Source organism: Haplochromis burtoni, unplaced genomic scaffold (assembly GCF_018398535.1).
Source record: "Haplochromis burtoni strain Fernald_Lab_line unplaced genomic scaffold, NCSU_Asbu1 Contig_14, whole genome shotgun sequence".
NCBI lineage: Eukaryota > Metazoa > Chordata > Actinopteri > Cichliformes > Cichlidae > Haplochromis > Haplochromis burtoni.
In genome coordinates this window covers 847,252-868,685 of record NW_024582375.1, presented here as the reverse complement: position 1 = coordinate 868,685, position 21,434 = coordinate 847,252, and the positions used below count along the sequence as shown (strand labels likewise).

Genomic DNA, 21,434 nt, shown 5'->3' with positions numbered 1-21,434 from the left:
CCCTTTACTTTCCCTCAAAGTAAAAGTTTCAAATCAAACCACGCGGTCACGGCCACTGAAAAAGCTTTTACTCCAGAGGCAACAAGCCAAGTCCTTTGTTCGTAATGATCATTTGATCGCAGCTTGAAAAGGGATACAGGCGGCAGCGAAATCCTACAAGAGCTTGGAATCTGACTTCCTCACCACAAACCACAAGCCTAGACAGTGCAACCGCTACTACCTGGTTGGAGGCGAAATGGGCAAAAAGTATTCATGTGTGTGGAAAAACACACTCACACAGCATGCTCGATTTGGGTCATGGAGCTGACAGACAGTGGAATGTGAATGTGTGTATGTTGACAAACTCCACTGCACTCTGAATGGGGTTTGTGATTACACCTCATCATGCGTGTTGCATCGGTCCTGTCTCCGGCCCCCGATCCTTCTCCCTCCCTCCATCTCTCTCCCTCTCTGCTTTCCTCTTGCCTTCCACTCTCTCCACCCCCCACCCCCCCCACCCCCCAATTTCTCCCCCTCTCACCGCAGTGCCTCTTGGGCAATCATGTGGTCACACTACCTGACTCCTTGCTGCTCAAGAGTGCAGTTGACAAAAACAGCCCGAGGCCCGTCATGTGGAAAAGATTCAGTCGGCACACAGCATACATCCTACCCCCCACCCTACAACTTCTCACTTTCTCCCGCTAAGTAACTGGAGCACCGGGGTGTTTCCTTCTTCTGCTCACCTGTGAAGGAAAATGGCAGGGCTTTCCTCCTGTCTGGCCATATGAGAGAGTGGGTATTTTTGTGTTTGCAACTTTGCAGCTACGGTACGTGGATGCCGCTTTAAACAGCCGTGCAAAAGCGCATGTGGGTGTACGTGTGTGCTTTCCACCCTCTCCCTACCACACTCTGAGAGGTGCAGGCAGTTTCTCTTTGTCTGATGAGTTGCACACCTCGTGTCATGTAACATAAAGCTGGCGGTCAGTGAGAGCTCTCAGCTGTCAGTCAGCTTGGTGGTCCTGGCCTGTCGAGCTGCTCACCTGTGTTTATTGGACAAGACCCCCTCCACATTACCCAGGGAGAACATCTTGTCTCCCCTCCTTTTCTTTTTCTCTTCCTCTCTCCCATGCCTTCTCTTTTATTTTGTCTCTTTTTATCATTCCCTTTGTCTGTCCTTCTTCCTCTTCCCGTTTCTCAACATAGTATCATTTTTGTTTAACTTCTCTCTCAGTCATTTTTTAAAATCCACCCCTACCTCCTTTCCCGAACTCTTCTCCCTACTGTCCTGTACAGTTTATTTTTTTGGCTTTCTTCCCTGTTTTTGCTTTTCTACTATTCTTTTGTTTCCTTCTCTCTCCTTTCCCGCTGTCCGTTTTGATTTTGAATTATTTTGGGACCTCTTTTGTCACTCCTTTGAGTTTGAAGCCAAAGAGGCGGTGGTGTTCATCTTTTCTCTGCACCTGGATGAACACACGCACGAGCTTGCTTGCACCGCCGCTGGATGACTGATTGAAACTTGTGTCTCAAAGTTGCTAATGTTCACTGAAGCATTATATTGTAGATAAAGTAAATAAACTGGGGTACCATGGGAGAAATCTCTGGAATAGACTGCTGAGATCTCACAGATGACACACACACATTCACATGCATGTAGACTGGCAGAGGCTTTCTCTCTTTCACTTACACAAAGACGCACACACTCACACATCAAGCAAATGGCTGAAGAGATGTCAGTGAGGCTGAGGCGTGAGCAGAGCTAGGGCGCGGAGATATTTTCTATGGCTCAGGAATTTCACAAGTTTAATGTTTTTTGAGAAGCTCTCTAGAAAAATAACAGTTAGACTCAAGGATCTGCAGTCAAGTGGTCGATTATATAGCAAGCATATAGCTATAGAGTCTATTGTTAGTATCTATTTTAAGATCTAATGAAAAAACATTTTATCCTTTACTTACTGAATTTCCTAGCAGGTAAGTAAGTCATGCTTAACCAGGTAGTTTTCACATATTTCACAGCGTACCCATAGCCAGAAACCTTGGACTGTATATAAAGGATGGCTGTAACCACCATTATGTCATCCAATGAGTTTGTAAAGACCAGTTATGAAGCTTTGATTTTAGTTTTTTACCAGTGCCAGATTATTTTTGGAGGGTAGAAGCCGTCATATTACACAAGAACATTTAAGGTTAACTTGGCAGATAATGCTAGTAGGTTTGGTTAAAACGATGAAGGCCATACATAGATACAGATGTTGTTATTTAATGCACAGCAAAATAAAAAAAATAACTATAACAATAATTTCAACCAGTGTAGCACAGATTTGTTGTATGGGTGGTACCACAAAGCAACACGTATTATTTGTCAACTAAGTGCTCCAAAAGGCCCCACACCGCAAACATGATCAAGTGAGTCAAACTAATAAGGTTATGCTAAGAGACAGTTACCAGCTGCAGCTGCCTTTGTCAAAAATCATAGATAGCATATTCCAGTGAAATCAGCCAAAACAATTAAAATGCATAACTTTAAACCATTAATGTGGGAGATTTTCATGTGGCAGTAAGTATTCATTCCTCCACCTTTGGAGCCAGCCTCAAATGGCTTTTTGAGGAACTGCAGGTTCTGGCTTCTTTCTTTAGGCCTGGAGGTTGCTGCTTGGCTAAAAGCTTTTCATCTTCATTTATTAGCACTCTCTCTAGTCTGAACTTTGTAATTATACTTTTCTTTCCAGAAGTTTTTTTTTTCACCCTTTTGAAAGACCCTTCTGACTTCAGTCAGTCCAATTCGAATTATTTTTGTTGGACAGACTTAATAGCTAGGCTAGTTAGCATATTGGTTAAATGTGAGGGCTGACTCTTTGTGGCTGCAGGGTTTTAAACCAATGTCCACTGAATGATCCCTCAGTTTAGAATACTTGTGAGGTATTAAAGCCACACATCAATAGAGCCCTCCATTCATATTTTCACCTGCTATTATTTAAAACTCTCCTGTATTCAGTATAGTTCCATTCTGTGCTGTAAAGTGGTATTGGTGACATGGTAATACATTTGCATTGTGCCCAATGATAAATACTCTACCAGGTTTTACTCACTCCGCTGCTTCCGAATGTGTCCGGACAGCGCTTATATTGTCAAAGGCACGGGGGTCATTCAAAACTCGGTCTCCCTCCCTTCTGCCTTTTGTCAAATATTGCTGTGCGGGTGATAGTTTTCTCATTTATTTAGTGAATAGTTGGCGGGTGAAAAAGAAAGAATTTTACATTATGGAAATGATGGAATGGGTTATAATCTCCCACATATTCATCACAGCAGACATTGGACCCTTGTGATACCGTCCTCCATTTGGCTATTGTTCCCTTTCTCTTTTCGCCTACTGTTCCCCTCAATGGGCAAAGCAGGCTTTAATCCTGTCTCTCTTTGGAATGACAATGTTTACTAGCTATCATTCAATAAGGAGCCAGGAGCACGAGACACATCCCTCTATCACTAAATGCTGTGTGAATGTGCTTGAGCCAGCTACAGAAACACGCTGTGAGCCCACTAAGGATAAAGGAGAGGCTGGCTCTACAAAGTGATTAGACTTTTTGTGTGTGTGTGTGTGTGCAGGTTTTGCAACCTTTAAAATCATTTTAGAACTTTTCTTTTACTTGACCCTCTTGTCATCCTTGTACTTAGTGTATACAGTATATTTGAAAAAATAAGCTTAGTACAGGCTTGACAACACACTGATACAGCACCGTTGGGTAATTATTGCCTGTAAGTAGGGATTAGGGTTGTGGATGTTGACAGTAAATTGGCTCAGAGCATGTGTTAAACACGCCTTTATGTACAGACACCTTCTATTTTCTTGCAAAAATGGAAGGTGACTATTCATAAAGGGACTTTTTTTTCTCTTCTACATCACCCTTATTTAAGGATTGGCAGCACATTTGGTAAATATGTCTTTTGTTGTGTAAAAAAACAAGCGCGGTAATGAGATTTCTAAATATAAAACTTCAAAGAATGAAAAGCCAAACCTTTTTATTGTTTTTATTTTTCTCGTTTCCTTTGCCCTGCCGCACTATTTGCCTTTCAGAGTCTTGACAGCTTTAGAGATTAGTGCCATAGCTGCTAACAATCATTAGTGTGTTTTCACCATTGTGTCATGCACTGTTTTCTACCACCACCAACCCCCAGCTCTGCCTCCTGCGTGTCTCCTGCTTTCGTGCCGAGCAAGGAATGAAAAACAATCGTTATGACCTCCAGCGACCCCTGCAGACGCACAGTCAGTTAAATGGTTTGTAAGACGTTTAATTACCAAATGGTATAATCGTTATTCATCTCATCATTAGATGTATGATATTAAGTGAATTGCCTCCCCTGAGTCCCCGTGTTTCACAGATCAATAGATTTAGATGGAGTTTGAAGGGAGTAGGGGGCTGATTGGGAAGTTAAAACACTTCTGAGGCTCCTGATATGAACACAAGCATTGTTCCTGTGATGCACAGTGGTGACATTGACTCATTTATTTATGCAATTAGCTTTTATGTAGGTTTAATTATGCTAATTTCAATGTCGGCAGACAGGAATGGTATGTCACTTTTTTAAAATGGATTTACAGCTCCTGGGTTTATTTGGTGGTGAAAGGACAAGAAACAATGAATAAGGTTATGGCACCGCAGACTTCCCATCAGCAGAGTGCTTGCGTTTGCACTTTGGGACACTTTGTTGGTATCGTGCTTTGTTTGAAGGCATTGTGGAGATTGCTAATGCAGCGTGTACACCTCTGAGGCCCAGTAGCCTGCAGCTTGATATTGCCTGTATTCCCAGTGTGAATATGGCTGAGTGGTGATCGGGGACTTGCTGCACCAGAAGCTGCTATTCACTGCAGCAAGCACTACTAGCCTGAGTTAATTGTCCATTATCTGCTATTATCTAAGCTCTCCCTCTCCCTTTCTCTTTTATTTTCTCTCACTCATGATTCTAGCCATCACCACCAGTTTCACTCACTCAGTATGCTGTATCCACTGCTTCTTTTTCCCTCCCTACTCTAGCAACCTTATACCAATGGTGTAGTCAAGTCCTGGCAACTGAGTTCAAATAGTAATAATGATTCCCTTTGTTCCTGACGTACCTCGAACAGGATTCTGAACATGAAGTCAGCAAAGCACCATGTTTAATCCTTGTCTTATCGTCTCACTAGTTGAGTGGGAGGTGCTGAACATTCTCATTCAGAGTACACATTTGTGGATTATTTATTCTTAAAAGCATGCAGAGGAATCCAAATACATTTGAATTATACTTTTTTTAAGTATAAAGTTAAAACGTGTTCAATATGATTAACAGTGACAAGCTATCATTTTGACAAGAGAAGCAATCTCTTATCCTGGATAAATAAATCAATTTAATTAAAGTTTATCAAAGAATATCAGCTTCTTCTTCTGGTTTCTCTTTGATGACATGATAGATCTGTCTGCAAAGGTGTTTGAGGAATCCTCAAATATTTCACTTGATGGCACTGTTTTCCTTTTTGCTCCAGCTCAAGCAACAGGGAATGTTTTATGTATGCTGGGCACAATGTGAAAAGTCTGGCTATGCCACAGATACGTGTCTTCCTCTTTCCTTCTGTCCCTGGGCACTGAGAAACTGTCAGAACATTGGCAATAAAAAAAATAATAAAATAAAATGTGCACTATATTATTTAAAAAGAAAAATATCCCACAGATAAAATGGTTTGAATCTAAGTACGCATTGATCCAGTTACTAAAATACTTTATTACACTACTCCTTGTTGTTTTTGCTTCGCTGTTTAAATGAATCCACATGCACTCCAGTTGTGTTGCTATAAATTCTTCTACTCATTCCAAGCGAGATGATGCACACTATAAGACATTCCTCAAGTTAATTTCTTTCCTTGATATAGTTTTGTCCTTGTACTCAATTAATCACCACATACCGCTAGACTGCATATTAGACCTCACCATTTACTAATAGACACTTTTTTAAGGCTTTCATTTACTGTATGAAATTGCTGATTAGAAAAATGTGGGAATCTTGTATGGTAATGTACAGTTCTTCTTGTGCAATTTATTGCTGTAAATGCCAAGACCTTTGAGGGGCAAAACATATTATTAGAAAGCTACTTAGAAGCCAATACAATATTTTTTGTATTTTTATTTTTTTCCATGTGATGTACTTGTAGTTATGCAGTGCTTTTCTGGTCTTACTGACCACTCAAAGTGTTTTGAAAAGTGCTTTTTTTCAGTCAGTCAGACTTTGGTGTCAGTACACTCAGTGCAAAATCATGTGTCAAATTCTGTCATGTCATTTGTCAAATCCTTAGAAAAGAAATTAGCTAATAAGTTTTAAATATTCCCAGGAGATGGTTCACCTTTGGGAATGTACATTTTTAAGTCGACACAATATTAACTCGTGTTTTTCGTTTTTCTTTTTAATGTTTAGACTTACTGTTGCTAATATTTTAGATGAAACTCCTAGAATTGTATTGTGTAATGAATTTCTTCTCATTGTTCAAGAGTGACAAGACACTGAATGTAGGGTTCATGAATAAGGTCAAGCAAACTGAGGATTTTTAGGGTTATGAATGATGTGTTTATTACAATATTTAAATCATTTTACAATAATATATAAAGAATGTTATATAATATATGCATGCAACCAAATATCTGTCAGTGCTAGATTGTAAATTGTATATTTGTTGGTATAAATTGTGGTATTACACTGTAAAAAGTAGTTGCCAGTTCATACCATTATTTAACAGGGATATTTCTTACATTGTAGTTATGAGTTGAAAAAAATAAAAAGTATTCAAGCCTAAAACTGTAGTTAAGAGCGCTCCACTCTGGCCACCATTTGTCCATTAGTTTTCCTGTTCTCTCACACAGAGTGAGACTTAAGCTGAGTTTAAATAGGAGTTGGATGGATGGATTAGAGGTGTGTGGGGCGCTGGGGGATCAAGATCATATTAAGTGCTCACAAAGCAAATTGCTCAACATTAAGAAGTCTTGATCTGGTGGTCCTGCTTCACAAGCAGCCTGTAAAGAAGCAATATATCACAGTAAAAAATAACTACAGCTTGTATTTCAGCATCGTGCGCATCATAAATAAAGGTGTGCCACGTATAATTGAGGCTCGTGCACGGGGAACTCGGCTGGAGATGAGAAATGGAAATCTGTGTACTGGTAAATAGATAATCACACAAAAGTAATTGAGGTTTTCAAACCCCAATCTAGTCTGCCAGCATGAGCTCGTTTGCATGTTAATCACGTCAGTGATTTCCCTTCATCACAGGGAAGTCCGTGCACACTTCCATAACCAGCTTTTAATTGCATTTAAAATGTCACAGAGGTGGAACACATGTAATTTAGCCAGAACTGTGTCCAAATTAATGGGTACTACTGAGACGCTCCATTGGACAGGGTTGGAAATGAGAGAGGCTGTCCATTGTTTGGGTCTTTATTAGAGATGCCTCAGTCTTTCCGTCTCTCCACGATAACATCTTTACAGCACCTTTTGAAGTTTCTATCAAGACTTCAAAATGAAATCTGACAAGCATTTTGTGAACGACTTAACTCTACAATAGATGCCAACTTCTTGCAAAAAAAAAAAGCCAAATGGATGGACATTAAAAAGATGGAAAAAGGAAACATCAAAGGAAGAGAACGCAAAGTCAAAGTGTTAGGTTTTAAATGGAGAAAGAAAGGGAGGAATAGTTTATTTTCTTTCATCACCAGGTGTTCTTTGGCGTATAAATTACCAAGATGATGTTTCCATAACACAGCTTAGGGCACTCTAGAGAGGGGAAACCTGCAAAACAGACCTATTTAATTTTTCATAGAGGTGGACCATCAGGAGCAATAAGCCAATATTCCTCTTCACCTTTTCCAGATGCCTTCTACACCACTATATCTTACCAAAAACCCAAGCCCCTCTTACTTTTGGATTTCATTTTTTTTTTTTTAAGAAAAAGTTCTGCCGAGACCTACATGAAAGGAAGGAACTGTTGAAATGTTAATTTTACCATCTGCTGTTGAGGTCTGCTACCTTTGTGTGTGTGTGTGTGTGTGTGTGTGTGTGTGTTTTCTTTTTTCCTGCCTTCTTTAATTCTCAGTAGTTCTGTTCTGTTTCATGAATGTGCTGCTATTTTGGCTGTTTGAAGTCATGAGGTTTCTGCGAGCATGGCTACGACTGGCTGGAAAATACAATGCCACATGGTGGATGGTGGAGACTGTCCCATTAGTTTCCTGTTTAGAGCCCTGTCCCTCCTGGTAACACTGCTTCTTATACCAGTCCCAAGGATCCAGTTACACTCCCATGCATGCCCAGCTCCAGCACACAGTTTGTCCGTCCCTCTTGCTGACTCGGGCTTGCCCTCGCTCCCTCTCCTTCATGAGTCTGCACGTCTTTGGGGACCTATTTAGTCTGTTTATCTTAATGCTGAGGATTTTAATCACTCGTTAACAAGACCCCTAGCACCTTTGTCCAATAAAAGGTTTTTCTCCCTCTCAGCACACGTTATTGGTAGTTTTCCTGTAAGCTCTACAAACCCCCGTCGAATCCAAGATGGAAATGAAATTCTTGACAGCAGTATTTCCCCATCTTTATGTGTCCAGCCTTTTCATCAAAAAAGTTGACACTTTTAAAAGCAAAGACATATTGCCAAGTTTGCTGTAAAGATTTTGCCAAATGGATAGATTCCATTGTGAGATTTGATAGTTGGCAATTAGGGTGAGACATCCTGTGTGCAGAGTTGCTTAGCATTTTCCTTGGCCGGGACCAGATTGTTTAGTCTGCTCTCATTGTGAGCTGTTTCTGAGCTGCAGTTGACGGTTGTTTGCAGAGCGCTGGGGGAAAATGTGAGAGGGGCCAGTGCCTTTCTCTATTTATTTATTTTCCCCGTCCTTGGAGCTGGAATCTGATTTGTGTTCATGTTTCTCTATTCTCTCTGAGCGGTTTTTAAGTGTGGCTGCTGAAATCTAGACTCTGTATGACCTCACTGCGCGGCCTGTGTTTCATTAATGACCAGCCCTGTGGTTTGGGGAGAGGAATATTTTTCATATGACACCGCCTTGCATTAGCGCGAAGCGGCAGCTGCACAACCACAAAACCATCCAATTTTGTGGCTTTGAAAGGTGTGAAAAGTTCAGCTCCCTATAGCAAGCCTTGCATTTATAATTATGCTCAGTGTATGTATGTATATGTGTCAAGAAGCGGAACTACTGAAGACTTGTAAAAGAAACCCAAAGGAAAAAAAAGTCACCTGCTAATGAAACATTTGTCTTTCATTCTCCTTGGCAACTTGTAAAGTAAATAGTGGCGATATATTTCAGAGTAAGATGTTTACACACTTAAAGCTCTGACATGCTATGCCTTCGTGAAGCCACCTAAAATAACAAGCAGAAATTCAAAGTGGAATAGGTAGCACTTTGACAGCTCGATTCATCTGTAGCAAATATTTGATTTCAACATGATTTTATACTGTTTGGAACCCTTTGTGGGTCCAAGTCTTTTTAAGTCTTATTTTTTCCAAGTGCCACATCTGGCATATGGAGTATTTCTTTGCAGATTGATTGATTTCCCAGGCTTTGTTGGAAGCCACACGGCGTTTTACTAAGAAGCATGCAACAATTCACAGACACACGTAGCAAGCCTCTATACCCCCTCCCTTCTCAAAAAAGAAAAAATGAAAAGCTCAGACACTAGACTACTGTAACTGTTTGGTACCTTGCAGGATATTGAAAATCCAAGAGGAAACCTCAGATTTGTCCTCTCCTAAAACAAAGAGCCCTTGTGCTCCGGCCATCCTCTTCTCTTCCCCCCTCGCACTTTAAAACCATACCTTCATCATCATCATACCGATAAATAAAATGTCTTTGAAAACACAAGATAATTTCAAGTCATTCGCTGCGGTGCACTCCTCTAGTTCTGTCACCTTGAAGGCAGGAGTTGGAAGAGGGAGAGATTGAGGTAAGTCACCAAGTCTCAGGGAGAGTGAACAAAGAAGAGAAGATTACCTAATAGTCCTGCTATGTATTTGAAGTGGAGCCTGCTGTTTGTTTGGGGAGGTTCAGGAGATGGATGTGCAGGGAGATGTCTAAAGGGCAGCTGATGGGTACTTTTAAGCTGTCAGAAACATCCCATTTGCCATTTGTCTTCTTGAATAGATGACAACAGGCTTCGACAGGGGCAAATGACAATAAAGAGAGAAAGTTATTGTCTCCCAAGTTCGCACAGTGTTGAGAATGTTGCCTCCAAGTATAATTGAGCACCTTTGTGTAAATTAAGAGTCATCCACAGTGATAAGTTGACAAGGCTTATAAGCCACTCATGCATGCACTCACTATTTTTGGTGCCTGGTGTCATGAGATCTCTAATCAGTCTGCAGTCTGCTTGTATATGTTTAAATAATTTCCCCCAGGGATCAATAAAGTATTCTGATTCTGATTCTGATAACCAATACAGGTTTGCTAGTTGTCACTGTTTATAAAGAAGTAGTTAACTTAATTAATGCCAAACTGATGCTTAACTTTCTTGAATTAATCTCATTAGAAGTCCACATTATATATGTTGCTCGAAAGATGCAGAGATTTTTAGATGAAACGTTTTCACGCCTCTTGTGAACGCCTCACAAAACGTGAAAAACATTTTGTGAACAATACACTTCTTATTGACACTTTTTCTTTTTTAAAAGTCTCTTTTTTTCAGCTGGCATAACCCAAGCCACTCTATTGATAACTTCTAAAAATGGTTTTCTGAATTTCTTTTTTCTAATTCCATAAATTGCAGTCTTCCTTTCTCTTGTGATTTTTGAACAAACAGTTACAACCTTTTGATTCTTTGAAATCCCTGCCATCCGTTTCTGTTTTGATAAATTGTACATCTCGTCCTATTTTCAAAGTCATCAGCGATTGCGTTTTTGCCACTCAGAGCACTGAACATGGACAGCTTTTAAAGGTAGTGAGTAGGTCTGATAAGTGGCTCAATCCTTGTACTAAAGCATTTTTACTGAAGGTTTAATAGCTACTGTATAATGAATTATAATGTATTCTCTCCGATTGCAAATTTCCTCTAATACAGCCCTTCTGCTGTAGTGGAAAAAGTCCATCTGAATATTATTGTGACCAGCTTTTTAATAATACAAATCAATTGCATGATTTTAAGTAGTTAGACTCATACTTTTGTTGTAAATTTTCCCCCCAATGCCAAATGGAGTGGTGCTTGTATAATTGGAATAGCTAACCAATTTCAAAGCAGAGACATTTTTCATCCCAAAAATGATTTGCTGTGTTTGTGGTACATCATGGTCAGCTCTAAGTCAACTGTATGTGTTAGTATAAAATACAGTCGAACATTTCAGCCTAGTTTGAACACATTGAAAAGCAATAGGCTTATGAATCATCTTGCTGTTCCAATTTAATGGAACATACCTTTCAATGACAGCGTGTACCAGCACATCATCAAAGTGAAACTTCCAAAGTTCCGCTTAACTTGTTGCTGAAATAGTTTCTCGTTTTCAAGAAAATTGCAGTGTGCCAAGTCTCCAGAAGTGTATCAGGGAATCTTCCTGAAGGAAAAATTGCCACTTGCATACTTGTCTTTGACCGAAGTGAAGCCCTCACCCACTCCAGGGGGAACATGTGCTGTTTAGGAAGATATAAAGGAGTAATTTTATTACTCGGTACATCTCCCCCTCAGAAGCCATTTCATTTCTCCTTTCAGCCTCCACAGAAGCCTTTATTTGATCTCATATTCCCGAGTATGACTGCCTCAAACCAGTCAGACTCCGTTTATTTTCATTTGGAAAACACATTTAGCGTTGAAGGGATGGCAAAGGATTTAAGTGAAGAGCAGGGGGTTCTGGTGTGGAAGGGACTGAGGCGAGTTTCTCTATCACATGTTAATGTTCTCCTGCAGGGATTGTTGGGAGCCAAACTTTAGATTTTTCTTTCCCGCAGTTTCTAGCGGTGTGACTGCTTTCAGCGTCATCACGAATAAGCTTTCAAACATTACCACTTCTAGTCTCCGCACAAATACTTCCCTGCAAATAGCTGCTAAGTTTGCATCCATACAGTGAAATTGATACAGCTGGATACCCTTTACTCAGTGCTTTGAAATTGCAGATCATTGAAAAAGTGTGCCATTTATTAGGCAGCCCACTTAGGCAGCCCAGATGTAGCTGGTCACTTGAGAGGGAGACTTCCTCATAAACTCTGAGCCTTTACAGCGGGCACAACACCCAACGGTGGAGTCAAAATTAACCCGCAACCTTCCCTCAACTCCACATACTTGGCTAAATCCTGAGCCAGTGCAGCTGTCTGGAGGAGCCTGCACCTTATACACACAATTCCTAAAAAACTCTCCCCCTCTTCCTCATTTATCAGTGTTTCGGTCTGTCTCTCTGTCTGTGCCTGCAGCACCTATATCCTCTCCAGCCTGTGTCTGGTGACAGCATAATGAAAACATTTTTGTGAGAAGTGTCGTTTCAGTGCTCCGGAAGTCCCACTCACCTAAATAGTTCCTTCTCTATGTCTTGTCTGTCTTTTTTTGTATTTTTTTTTTGTGCGTGTGGGCGAGTGGGGGGGTATTATAGCCTCCACTGGGCTCAGTTCCACACATTGAATTACCTCCAGATGTAATTCCTACCCCCCTCCCCCCCCCCCCCCCAACCCCTTCACCCTCAAATTAGTGGCTAGTAAAAATTAGGTTTGAATTAGCCGTGGTGTGGAGAATATGAGAGTTTTAAGTTTTCCAAATAATGATTTTATTATTCTTTGCTAGAATGCCATTTTCCTGAATTAATTTGATCAGGTCTTTTTTTTTAAAGGTGTAATTGGTATCAAGTCGAATGGTGTTTTAGTCATGAATGGATAGCCACTATGTCAGCAGTGAACCCAGAAGGCTGAGGTAATCGGAGGTCTGTAAAGTCCACTTAAAAGCTCCACGTCACAACAGCTTCTGGGGATTATTCCCAAAAGTTTCCCTGTTATCTAATTCATGGTCAGCATCAAATTTTTCATCCGGCATGAAAGCATTTTTTATTGCTACTTGTGAGTGCATTGATGGGATTCCTTGGATGTTAGATAGCGGGTTGTTGCATAGCATATACAGGTGTTGTGCTCTTTTGACTGCCAGTGAAGCTTGTCTCTTTGCCATTCAACTGTGTAGCCGTGGTTCTGGGAATGATAATCTCTTTGGCAGAGCTGGAGCTGTGGGATCCTCAGACACTACAGATCACTGTCATAAATGGGTTTCAGATTCATCCCCTAACAGGAAATCTGAATGCATGAGACGACTATTGAATCCCCCCCTCGCCTTTTTTTCTTTTTGGCCGTTGCTTTAGCTTGATGACATCTCAGTGGCCAAGAAGATAAAAAAACAAAAAAACCACAACAACTCAGTAGCATGTACTTTTCTCCTAGTAGGAATCTAATTAAACCGTAGCTGCCTTTTACTATATGATCATATCTACTGCTGTGAAAAAAGAGAAGTTGTCTTCCATGCTCTATTCTTTCATCTCCTTCCAATCTGCTGTATAACAGGTAAACTGCTGTGAGCTGCACTTGCTTGTTTAAATTTATCCATCTCAGCTGAGCCTTTGATTTCAGCAACTCGTTTAATTCAAATATGTTTTTGAAGAAAAGCTATTTTTCTTTCTTTCTTTTTTTTAGAATTGGGGGTGGGCATCGGAGGCAGCTGCGGTGGTGGGGGAAAATAAGAGGAGGCACTGGAGGGCCAATTTAACCTAGAGTGTCTGTCGCTAGTCTACCAGCTCCTTCGCTTCAAGAGGCCCAGTTAGCTTGAACTGTCTGACTTCTGTCATTTCGATCTCTTTTTATTTTTCTGCTGTAATGTATACTTTAATTCCCGCCCACCTGCCGTCTGTGTGTAGCTACGGCGTCGGCAGAAGCAGCTGGAGGGGAGGTGCAGGTATCATTAAGCCTTTGAGAGGCACCAGCGGAACAGTGGAGAGTGCTATACGTGGCTCCTTGCAGCGCGTGTTGATATTTTTGGGCCCAGTGAATGCACAGCCTAGTTTATTTTCAATAGAAGCGATGGCTGGGTTTGGCCAGAGTGTCCCCTCCAGCTGCTTACTCGGGCTGTTGATATTGAGTCAAGCAAACACTCTCTCAGGGATGTCCTGTTGGGCACTCGGCCAGAGTTGCAAATGGAAGTCACATGTGGAGAATCCCAGAGGAAGGCGAAGAGGCCTTAATTCACACACATTACCAATAATAATCAACTGTGGCAGTACTGGTCTTACTGGAAGCAAAGCCTTTCATTAATCACTGATTTAAAAATGTTGTATTTCTTACAATAGCAGCAAACAAACAAAAGTCAACATATTTATTATGATTATTACTATGATTGCAACAATCGGGGACCCCTCCACCCCCATTGACTTCTCTTGTGTTTCTTTTTTCTTTTTCTTTTTTGGCTTTCAAACACATATGCAAATATATTTGGACACTGTCATTATCATCCACTTAATAGGCATTTCATGAGGGATTTTCTGAATGCACGGTGCAGGGCAAGTTGCCATGGATACCCCGGTGCTTAAGTACAGTATATTAAAATGGTGCTGCCTTCCAACCACTTATATAATCACCGGTCTGTAATGGTCTTTGCTCTGTGGCCATAAGCAACATATCATGTGATCAGCATTGACCAGGACTAGTAAGAGCCCTACCCCCTCATTATGCCTTATTTGGCTTATTCATTTCATTCTTTGTAGGCAGGACTTAGTGGAACAGGAATTATGCTTGTGGAACATTTATGTGACAACTTATGAAAGGACCTTGTGTGTGTGTGTGTGTGTGACATGAATTTATTTCCAAAAATGGGAAAATTAAAAGAGGACATTTTAAACCTTATATTGAAAAGTCAGGATTATTGACCCCATATTACACGTGTATATAAAAATAACATATTCATTTTTTTTTTCAATACAAGTGTAACATATGTATAATATAAATAGAAACTTGAGTTAACCATAAAGTCATAAATGCAATTTAAGGGCTCATCACCATCCCTGCTTAATTTATTTCCTCTGTGACAGTAAAATGTGTTTATAAAAGCCTTTACAGTCTCCTGCAAGTTCAATCTTGGTTGAGCACTTTCAGTGTCAAGTTGGAAGAATGTGCTTTGAGTAAACCAAAGTATTAAGACAAGCAAATCTTTTTACCTCTCTATAAAAAAAGATTTTCAGAGGACTGACATATGAAAACCTTTATTTTTTAAATGCAAAGCTTTTCCTCTCCATAGTGGTGTAGAACTCAAAAGTTATTTATTTTTAAGCCAACGATTCCTGCAGTGGTAAGGCTGCCCTTGCTAGCGTGCTAGGTGATGAATAATGACGGGTGCTCTACCAATTGTTCCAGGTGGCGCTAAATTTCTGGGAAGTAAGACAACATAAATAGACTTACTGAAAGGTTTGAGAGAAATATACATATATTACACTTGTAATCTCTGAGAAATCTTTGTGCTTGCCTTTTGTCCTATTTTTTTTTTAATTTAAAAATTAGTGCATTATTTTGTAAATTCAATACATTTAGGCTAATACCTGTTAATAAAATTATAGCTGAAGATTGGCTTCTAGTAGCTGACCTTACAGCAGTGCATGTGCTTTTCAAGGCACACTTGACTTTGTCCCCAGTGCCAGTGTAGCTTTAATTAAAATAGTAGTGGTGTGTTTGTGTGCCTATAAACTATGGAAATTATAGCAGTGCTGGGAGATGGGAAGCATTTATTGCTATCATCAGTGTGGAGTTTGAGTGCGTTTCAGATGCACTGCTCCTCCACTGCTGCTGCTTTTGCCGAGGTTGGTAACCAGCTGCTGCCACCATCGCCCCTCCCCGCTGTACCCACTACACATGTCTATCTATCCATCTCCCCCATTTTCTCCCTCTTTCCCCTCTCACTGTTCTGCTGCCACCACATCAAGACGCTGGTGGGCCTGTTTGTCTCTGTTGACCTTGGCAGCAGAAAGCACTGGAAGAAGAGACGTAGGGAACAAATACCTGAAGGGAGAAGGCACAGAATTGTCACAGAAGTGTAGAAACAGGCATAGCATTCCCCCTAGTGAGGCAAATGTTTCTAAGGCCAGGGGCCTCGTGTTTGTCTTTTCCAGTGGGGCACTCTGAGTAGTTTATTAAAGGGGCTGAAGGAGCTTTCTAGCCTGAAGCCCTTAGCGCTGAAAGAGAAATGGGAGAAATTACTGGCATAATGTGGATGCTTAGAGCAATTAACAGCAGTTGTTTAATGTTAGCCCCTTTTGACTCTCTCCGTCGCTGTCTCTTTTTTTTTTCTCTCTCTTGCTTGCTTTTCCACTCTTGTCATCTCTCTTTCTCTCGCCTGCTTCAGCTCCCACGGTCTCTTTCAGCCTGTCATGATTGTTTGGTGTTTACCTTTCCTGGCTCAGAGCTCAGACAGTTGACACTAATGAAAATGCTACTTTTTTTTTTTTGGTCTGTGTTTGTCTCTTAATAATGATATCATACAGCTAAAATATGCTCCAACAGAGCCGGGGAGATAATGTGCTATTCAGAGGCTGTTAAATTATACCAGTGCGCCGCTCTGAGCTGTGAGTTCAAGTGGTCTTTACCCCGCGTTGGGGGCTACATCTTTGCCTAAATAAATCTGTCATAGTTGCCCCGGGTGCCGCTCTTTAAAACAGAAGATTCTTGCACTCCCTATAACCTCTTGCGGCTGCCTGTATGCTCGCACATGTGTGTGTCCGTTAGTGTGAATTTAATTTTAAAGTTGCATCTGTGCCAGATTTAGATGTGTATTTGTATTTGATTATGTGGCACAAACTTACATAGGCAAAGGAATAAATAAAAGTCCTCTCTTGTATTAAATCTCTCTGGCCCATGTGGCACTGCAAGCTGGTGGCAGATGGACTAGCTTTCGGCATCTGTTGTGTGCAGACTGGGGGCTTTGTACTCCTCTCTCCTGGGGAAGACCGAGCCTTTCTTCTTGCCAGTAGATTCCTGTCTGTTGGAGCGACTAAGAAAAACATCTGTGGCATGCAAGGGAGAGGGAGGGAGAAAAAGGGGAGAGAAAGAGGAGGAAAAAAATTGACAAAAAGATTGGCAAACACCATTAGCCCTAAATGTTCCGTCTCATTGCCTGTTGTGCGTTGTTTACAATGGGGGAAACACGTCAATACATCACACGCAGCACATCTGATCCCAGCCGAGACTCGTTCAGCTCGTTTCAGCTTTTGTCAGCGTCTTTATCCGGCGATAGGGATTGGCAGCTTTTGCACTTCTAGTAATAGATACTGACCTAATTCATTAGGCTTCAAATATGTGAATGTAACATTTGTACAAGCACATTTTCTCCTTTTATCAAGTAGTAAACCAAGCCTTTAAACATTCTGGCTGAGAGAGAAAAGCTGTGAAATGTTTGTCAGCTTGTGTGTTAATTTTTTTTTCTTTTTTCTCTCTGTATATCTTTTTATATTTCTTCCTTCCCTTCCCGTAACTGTTTTGTTTGGCCAATCATTTACATTTAAAAATACCTTTTGTTAAGGTATTTATAACAGTTTTAATGATCATCTTAGAAAAATAGTAAGCAAGCATTGGGCATGTGGCGGTCTCGCCAGTTTTCAACCTTTTGTCGTCTCCCTCCCCTCTCAGATTCCTCCAGTACCCCCCCCCCATTTCTTTGCCAACTCTCGCCACCCTCCGCCCCCTCCTGTCTGCTCCCCACGACCAGCCCCCCTACCCCGCCGATCAAGCCACTGGTTTTTGTGTACTATTGGTCCTCAGGCGTCAAAACAATCCAGCGGGGCTGCCTGACTTGTTTTAATTAGGCAGCACTGAAACGGCAACTGTCTCTCAGACGTGACCAGGCAGAGGTGCTCTCCCCTCGCACTACTGTAAATACCGCTGTAAATACTTCTCTGGTGATGTCTTTGACAGTAAGCGTCAGCTAGTTACTCTACTTTTTTTTCTTCCTTTTTTGCCTCCACTTTCCTGCCGTCTGTTTTCCGCTACTGGCATTTTCCCCTTCTCTTCATTTTTGATGCACCGTAATGCTCTCAGGTTTCTGAGAATACTTCTTCAAATGCTTCTTACCAGGGAGAGTGGATTTCTCAGTCATTGTTTAAAAGGTAGGTCATTTTATCTGCCTCTTTTGGACTATTTATGACTTAGTTTTGTGTTAACGTAGCAGTGCTTCGTGATGTCGTGTAACTTGGAAATACACGGATGTGATATGGCTTAATTGTTTTTAAGTGCCCCGTGCACGGTATGGAGGCTACCGACTGCCGCTGAGCCCTTCACTAATCCCATTCAGACTCTTTGAATCCACACACACACACACACACACACACTTTGACATGCACACAATCGGAGCTGAAAGGAAAAGCACTAGTATAAAGCCAGACACACATACCTTTGCGGCGAGTGCACCTCTCTCTTCTCGTACTTCTGTCCCCCTCTTGTCTCAGCAATGCCGACTACACAGAGCAAAGGAGAGAGCAGGTCCGGCAGGTTGTGCGCAAGAGCGATAGTGTGTGTGCACTTGCACGAGGGAGAGAGAAAGAGAGAGACAGAGAGCGTGTGCTCAGAGAAGCAGATGTGCGATTAGAGCGAGAGCAGCGCGAGCCTCCCTGGTAAGCATGCAGGCGAGATGCAAGGGGAGAGCCGGCGAACATCCTGTGACGAGTCACAGCAGTCCCCGTGTGAAGATCCCCACACACTCTCACATACACACACTCTCTCAGTCATACACAGGACCCACCCACACGCAGAGTACCTGCACACACACACACACACACTTAGACATTTGCACACGGATGCACATGCTTTATTGCTACTTTTTAGAAGTAGCTGAGATAAATAAAAAAAACTTATCTCAGATTTATTTTCTAAAAATGCACCAAAAGCAAAGCTTTACCTAGTAATTGCGGTATTGCTCATTTCCACTAAACCGGTGAATGAAATGATTAAGTGGTGTTTTCCTGTAATTGCAAAATTTCATTATCTTCAGACTTAAAAAAATGATGGTCTAATTATATCCAGTGCGGAGAGAGAAAGAAGCCACCGTCTCTCTGTCATAAATTTCCATTTTGTACACTACACCCCCTCACCCACACCCCCACCTCCCTCCTTCCACACACACACATGCGCGCACACACGCATACACACGCCCTCCGCTGTCCCTCTCCCATTCTTTTCCTTCTCTCCCCCAACTCAAGCCTCCTCTTTCGGGCCTGCATGCCCGACCTGCACAAGGGCCCCCCGATCGGTAATTGCCCCGGTGACAACTGGAAATGATAGAATAATTGTCAGGAGAGGCGTCTGGGCTTTCTCCTTTTTTTTCCCCTCTTTTTTTCTTTTTTTTTTTAATGGGGCGAGTGTGATTTAAGTATGCATGAATGGTACAGTGGTGGTGAGGTGGCAAGAGAGGGAGAGGAGAGGAAAGGAGAAGGGGGGAACTGGGGCGGGGGCTGTGTGGCGGGTGGCGAGAAGTGTAGGGGGGGTTGGTGGTGGGGGGTGGCTTGTTTATGATGCCATCCCCCATAAACACGGCTAAAGTGATGACACAGATAGTGTTGCCTCTTCACACGGTGACACCAGTCGACTTGGGGCCGTTGCAGCTAGACACCCTCGGCGGTGGCAGAGCCAAGTACTCTGTTCCTCGGTCAAGCTCTCTGGCACTTCTCACCTTCAGGTAAAAAAAAGAAGAAAAAAAAAAGTCAGGCAGACTGTCCATCCATCTATTTATCCATCAATCCATCCATCATTCATCCAGCCATCAATCCTCTGTCACCCATAGTCGACTTCAGGCTCTTGGCTGTGTTTAATGGTTGTATTTTATTGCCGGGCTGTGTCTCCTGCCTTCCCCGTTGGTCGTCCCACTGTGTAACCGTTCAGCCTTGGTCTGCGGGCTCTGTTAATCTGCTGCTTAATTAGTGTTGATGAATGGCTCAGTGTGTATGGCTGTGTGTGTGTGTGTCTATGTGCATGCGTACAAGTGAGCACGTGTGTGCTGGTTTTGGCTTTGTGTGTGTGTGTGTGTGTGTTTGAATGAATTCGTGTGTGTGTGTGTGTGTGTGTGTGTGCATGAACTTGCTGTGGTATTTTCTGCTCTTGTACTATTTGGATAGTGTGTGTGTGAGTATGTGTGTTTTTCAGATGTTGCTACTCGCTTGCTAAGCTAATCATTGATCATTAAAATCAAGAGGACAGTGATGCACCACTATGATTAAGCCGAATAAAAGGGCACAGCCACTCAATAACCTTTCATAAGCTAATAACAATCAAATATTAATCAGCTGCAGATATGTGTTCTGAGAGGGCAAAGCTGTTACTTGAAGTTTGACTTATTTGTTTTTCTCCCATCTCTTTGCGTGTGGAGGGGGAAAAAATCCCAAACTCTTTGGAGCAGACGTTTAGTTTGAAGAGGAGAGAGGTCACAAGACTGATAATTGGTGAAGCACTAATTATCTTTATCAAAGGCGAGTGGGATCATTTGTTTACTTAAATATTGATGAGGGTGAGCAAGGCATGGTATTGGGCTATTGTGGGCATATTATTAACATTTTATAGGGCTTTGTGCAGGAATGTGAAAGGGACTCCTCTTCATAATTTAATACCCTAATGCATAATGAGCTATGTGATTAGTTCACATGGAGAATTGGCCAAACTCCATTTTGAAGGCAGATAATTTACATTGTTCTCTAGAGTCTGGCATATAATAGGTTCTTTAGCGCAATAAAATTAAATGCTACACATTTTATATTTCAGCTTACAAATCCCCCTGGCAGTATTCAGTTTTAAGTCTTCTTTTTCTGTTTTCTTCTATTCCTCCCCAAAAAAGAAATAAAAAGTGGGGAAGTGAAATTTAAAATTGTTAGACTAAAACACATGTTTACCTACATGTTTTATTTAGAATGCACACTCACCAATTAACACTGTTCATTAGCAGAGCTGCGTTATTTGTTTTGAAAGTTTAACCAATCACTTTGTTATGCTAATTGTGATGTAATTTAATTTGAGTTCCCGTAATGATGATGCCGCTATTATCCACATAAATGATGCAGTTAAGCAGCACGGCCTCATTTGCATGTGCTTGAAGGGAGAGAGGCTGAAAGGAGCCGGCTCCCGTATCACTCCGCTTTAATTTTCCACCTCTGTTCACTGCTGCCCTTTGGGTCTTCCTGGCCTGTCACCGGCTATTGATGATCAGCACTTTTATCTGATTATTATTTTATTTTATTTTTTTTATTTTAATGACAAAGCGGCCTTTTATTTGCCTGCTAACAGATTTCTATGACTACAATCTGGGGAGATTAAGCGATCGAAATACGAGGCGTTTACAAAATGCGGATGAAAATTTCCCTGCTGATTGTATTAAACATTAAGGTAACAGTTGATTTGCGTGCGCACACCTGCATGGATGCCTTACTTTTCATTTTCAGTGTCTCTGTTTTGGCTGTTGGGGGGGGGGGG

General features: G+C 41.5%; 1 protein-coding gene and 1 long non-coding RNA gene across 11 annotated transcripts in view; one reads left to right on the top strand and one right to left on the bottom strand.

Moving 5' to 3' along the window:
- foxp2 (forkhead box P2) overlaps window positions 1-21,434 on the top strand; it is a 102,564-nt gene that overhangs the window by 14,342 nt on the left and 66,788 nt on the right. For 2 of the 10 annotated variants that reach the window (XM_005915614.3, XM_005915612.3), the window contains exon 1: window positions 17,699-18,088. The exons of 5 other annotated variants lie outside the window; for them this stretch is intronic. Coding sequence is in view for 1 of the 5 variants with exons in the window: in XM_042217274.1 (XP_042073208.1) it covers window positions 17,885-17,896 (12 nt within the window). In the remaining 4 variants the exon portion in view is untranslated. Of the gene's footprint in view, window positions 1-17,698; window positions 18,089-19,473; window positions 19,654-21,434 lie in introns of those variants that run through there. 3 more of the 10 variants (XM_042217274.1, XM_005915613.2, XM_042217281.1) reach the window with 3 other exon arrangements.
- LOC102293326 lies at window positions 15,487-18,782 on the bottom strand. The gene is made up of 2 exons (XR_006053811.1): window positions 18,373-18,782; window positions 15,487-16,990 (listed from the first exon to the last, which is right to left on the bottom strand). It is a non-coding gene; the product is annotated as an uncharacterized LOC102293326 (long non-coding RNA).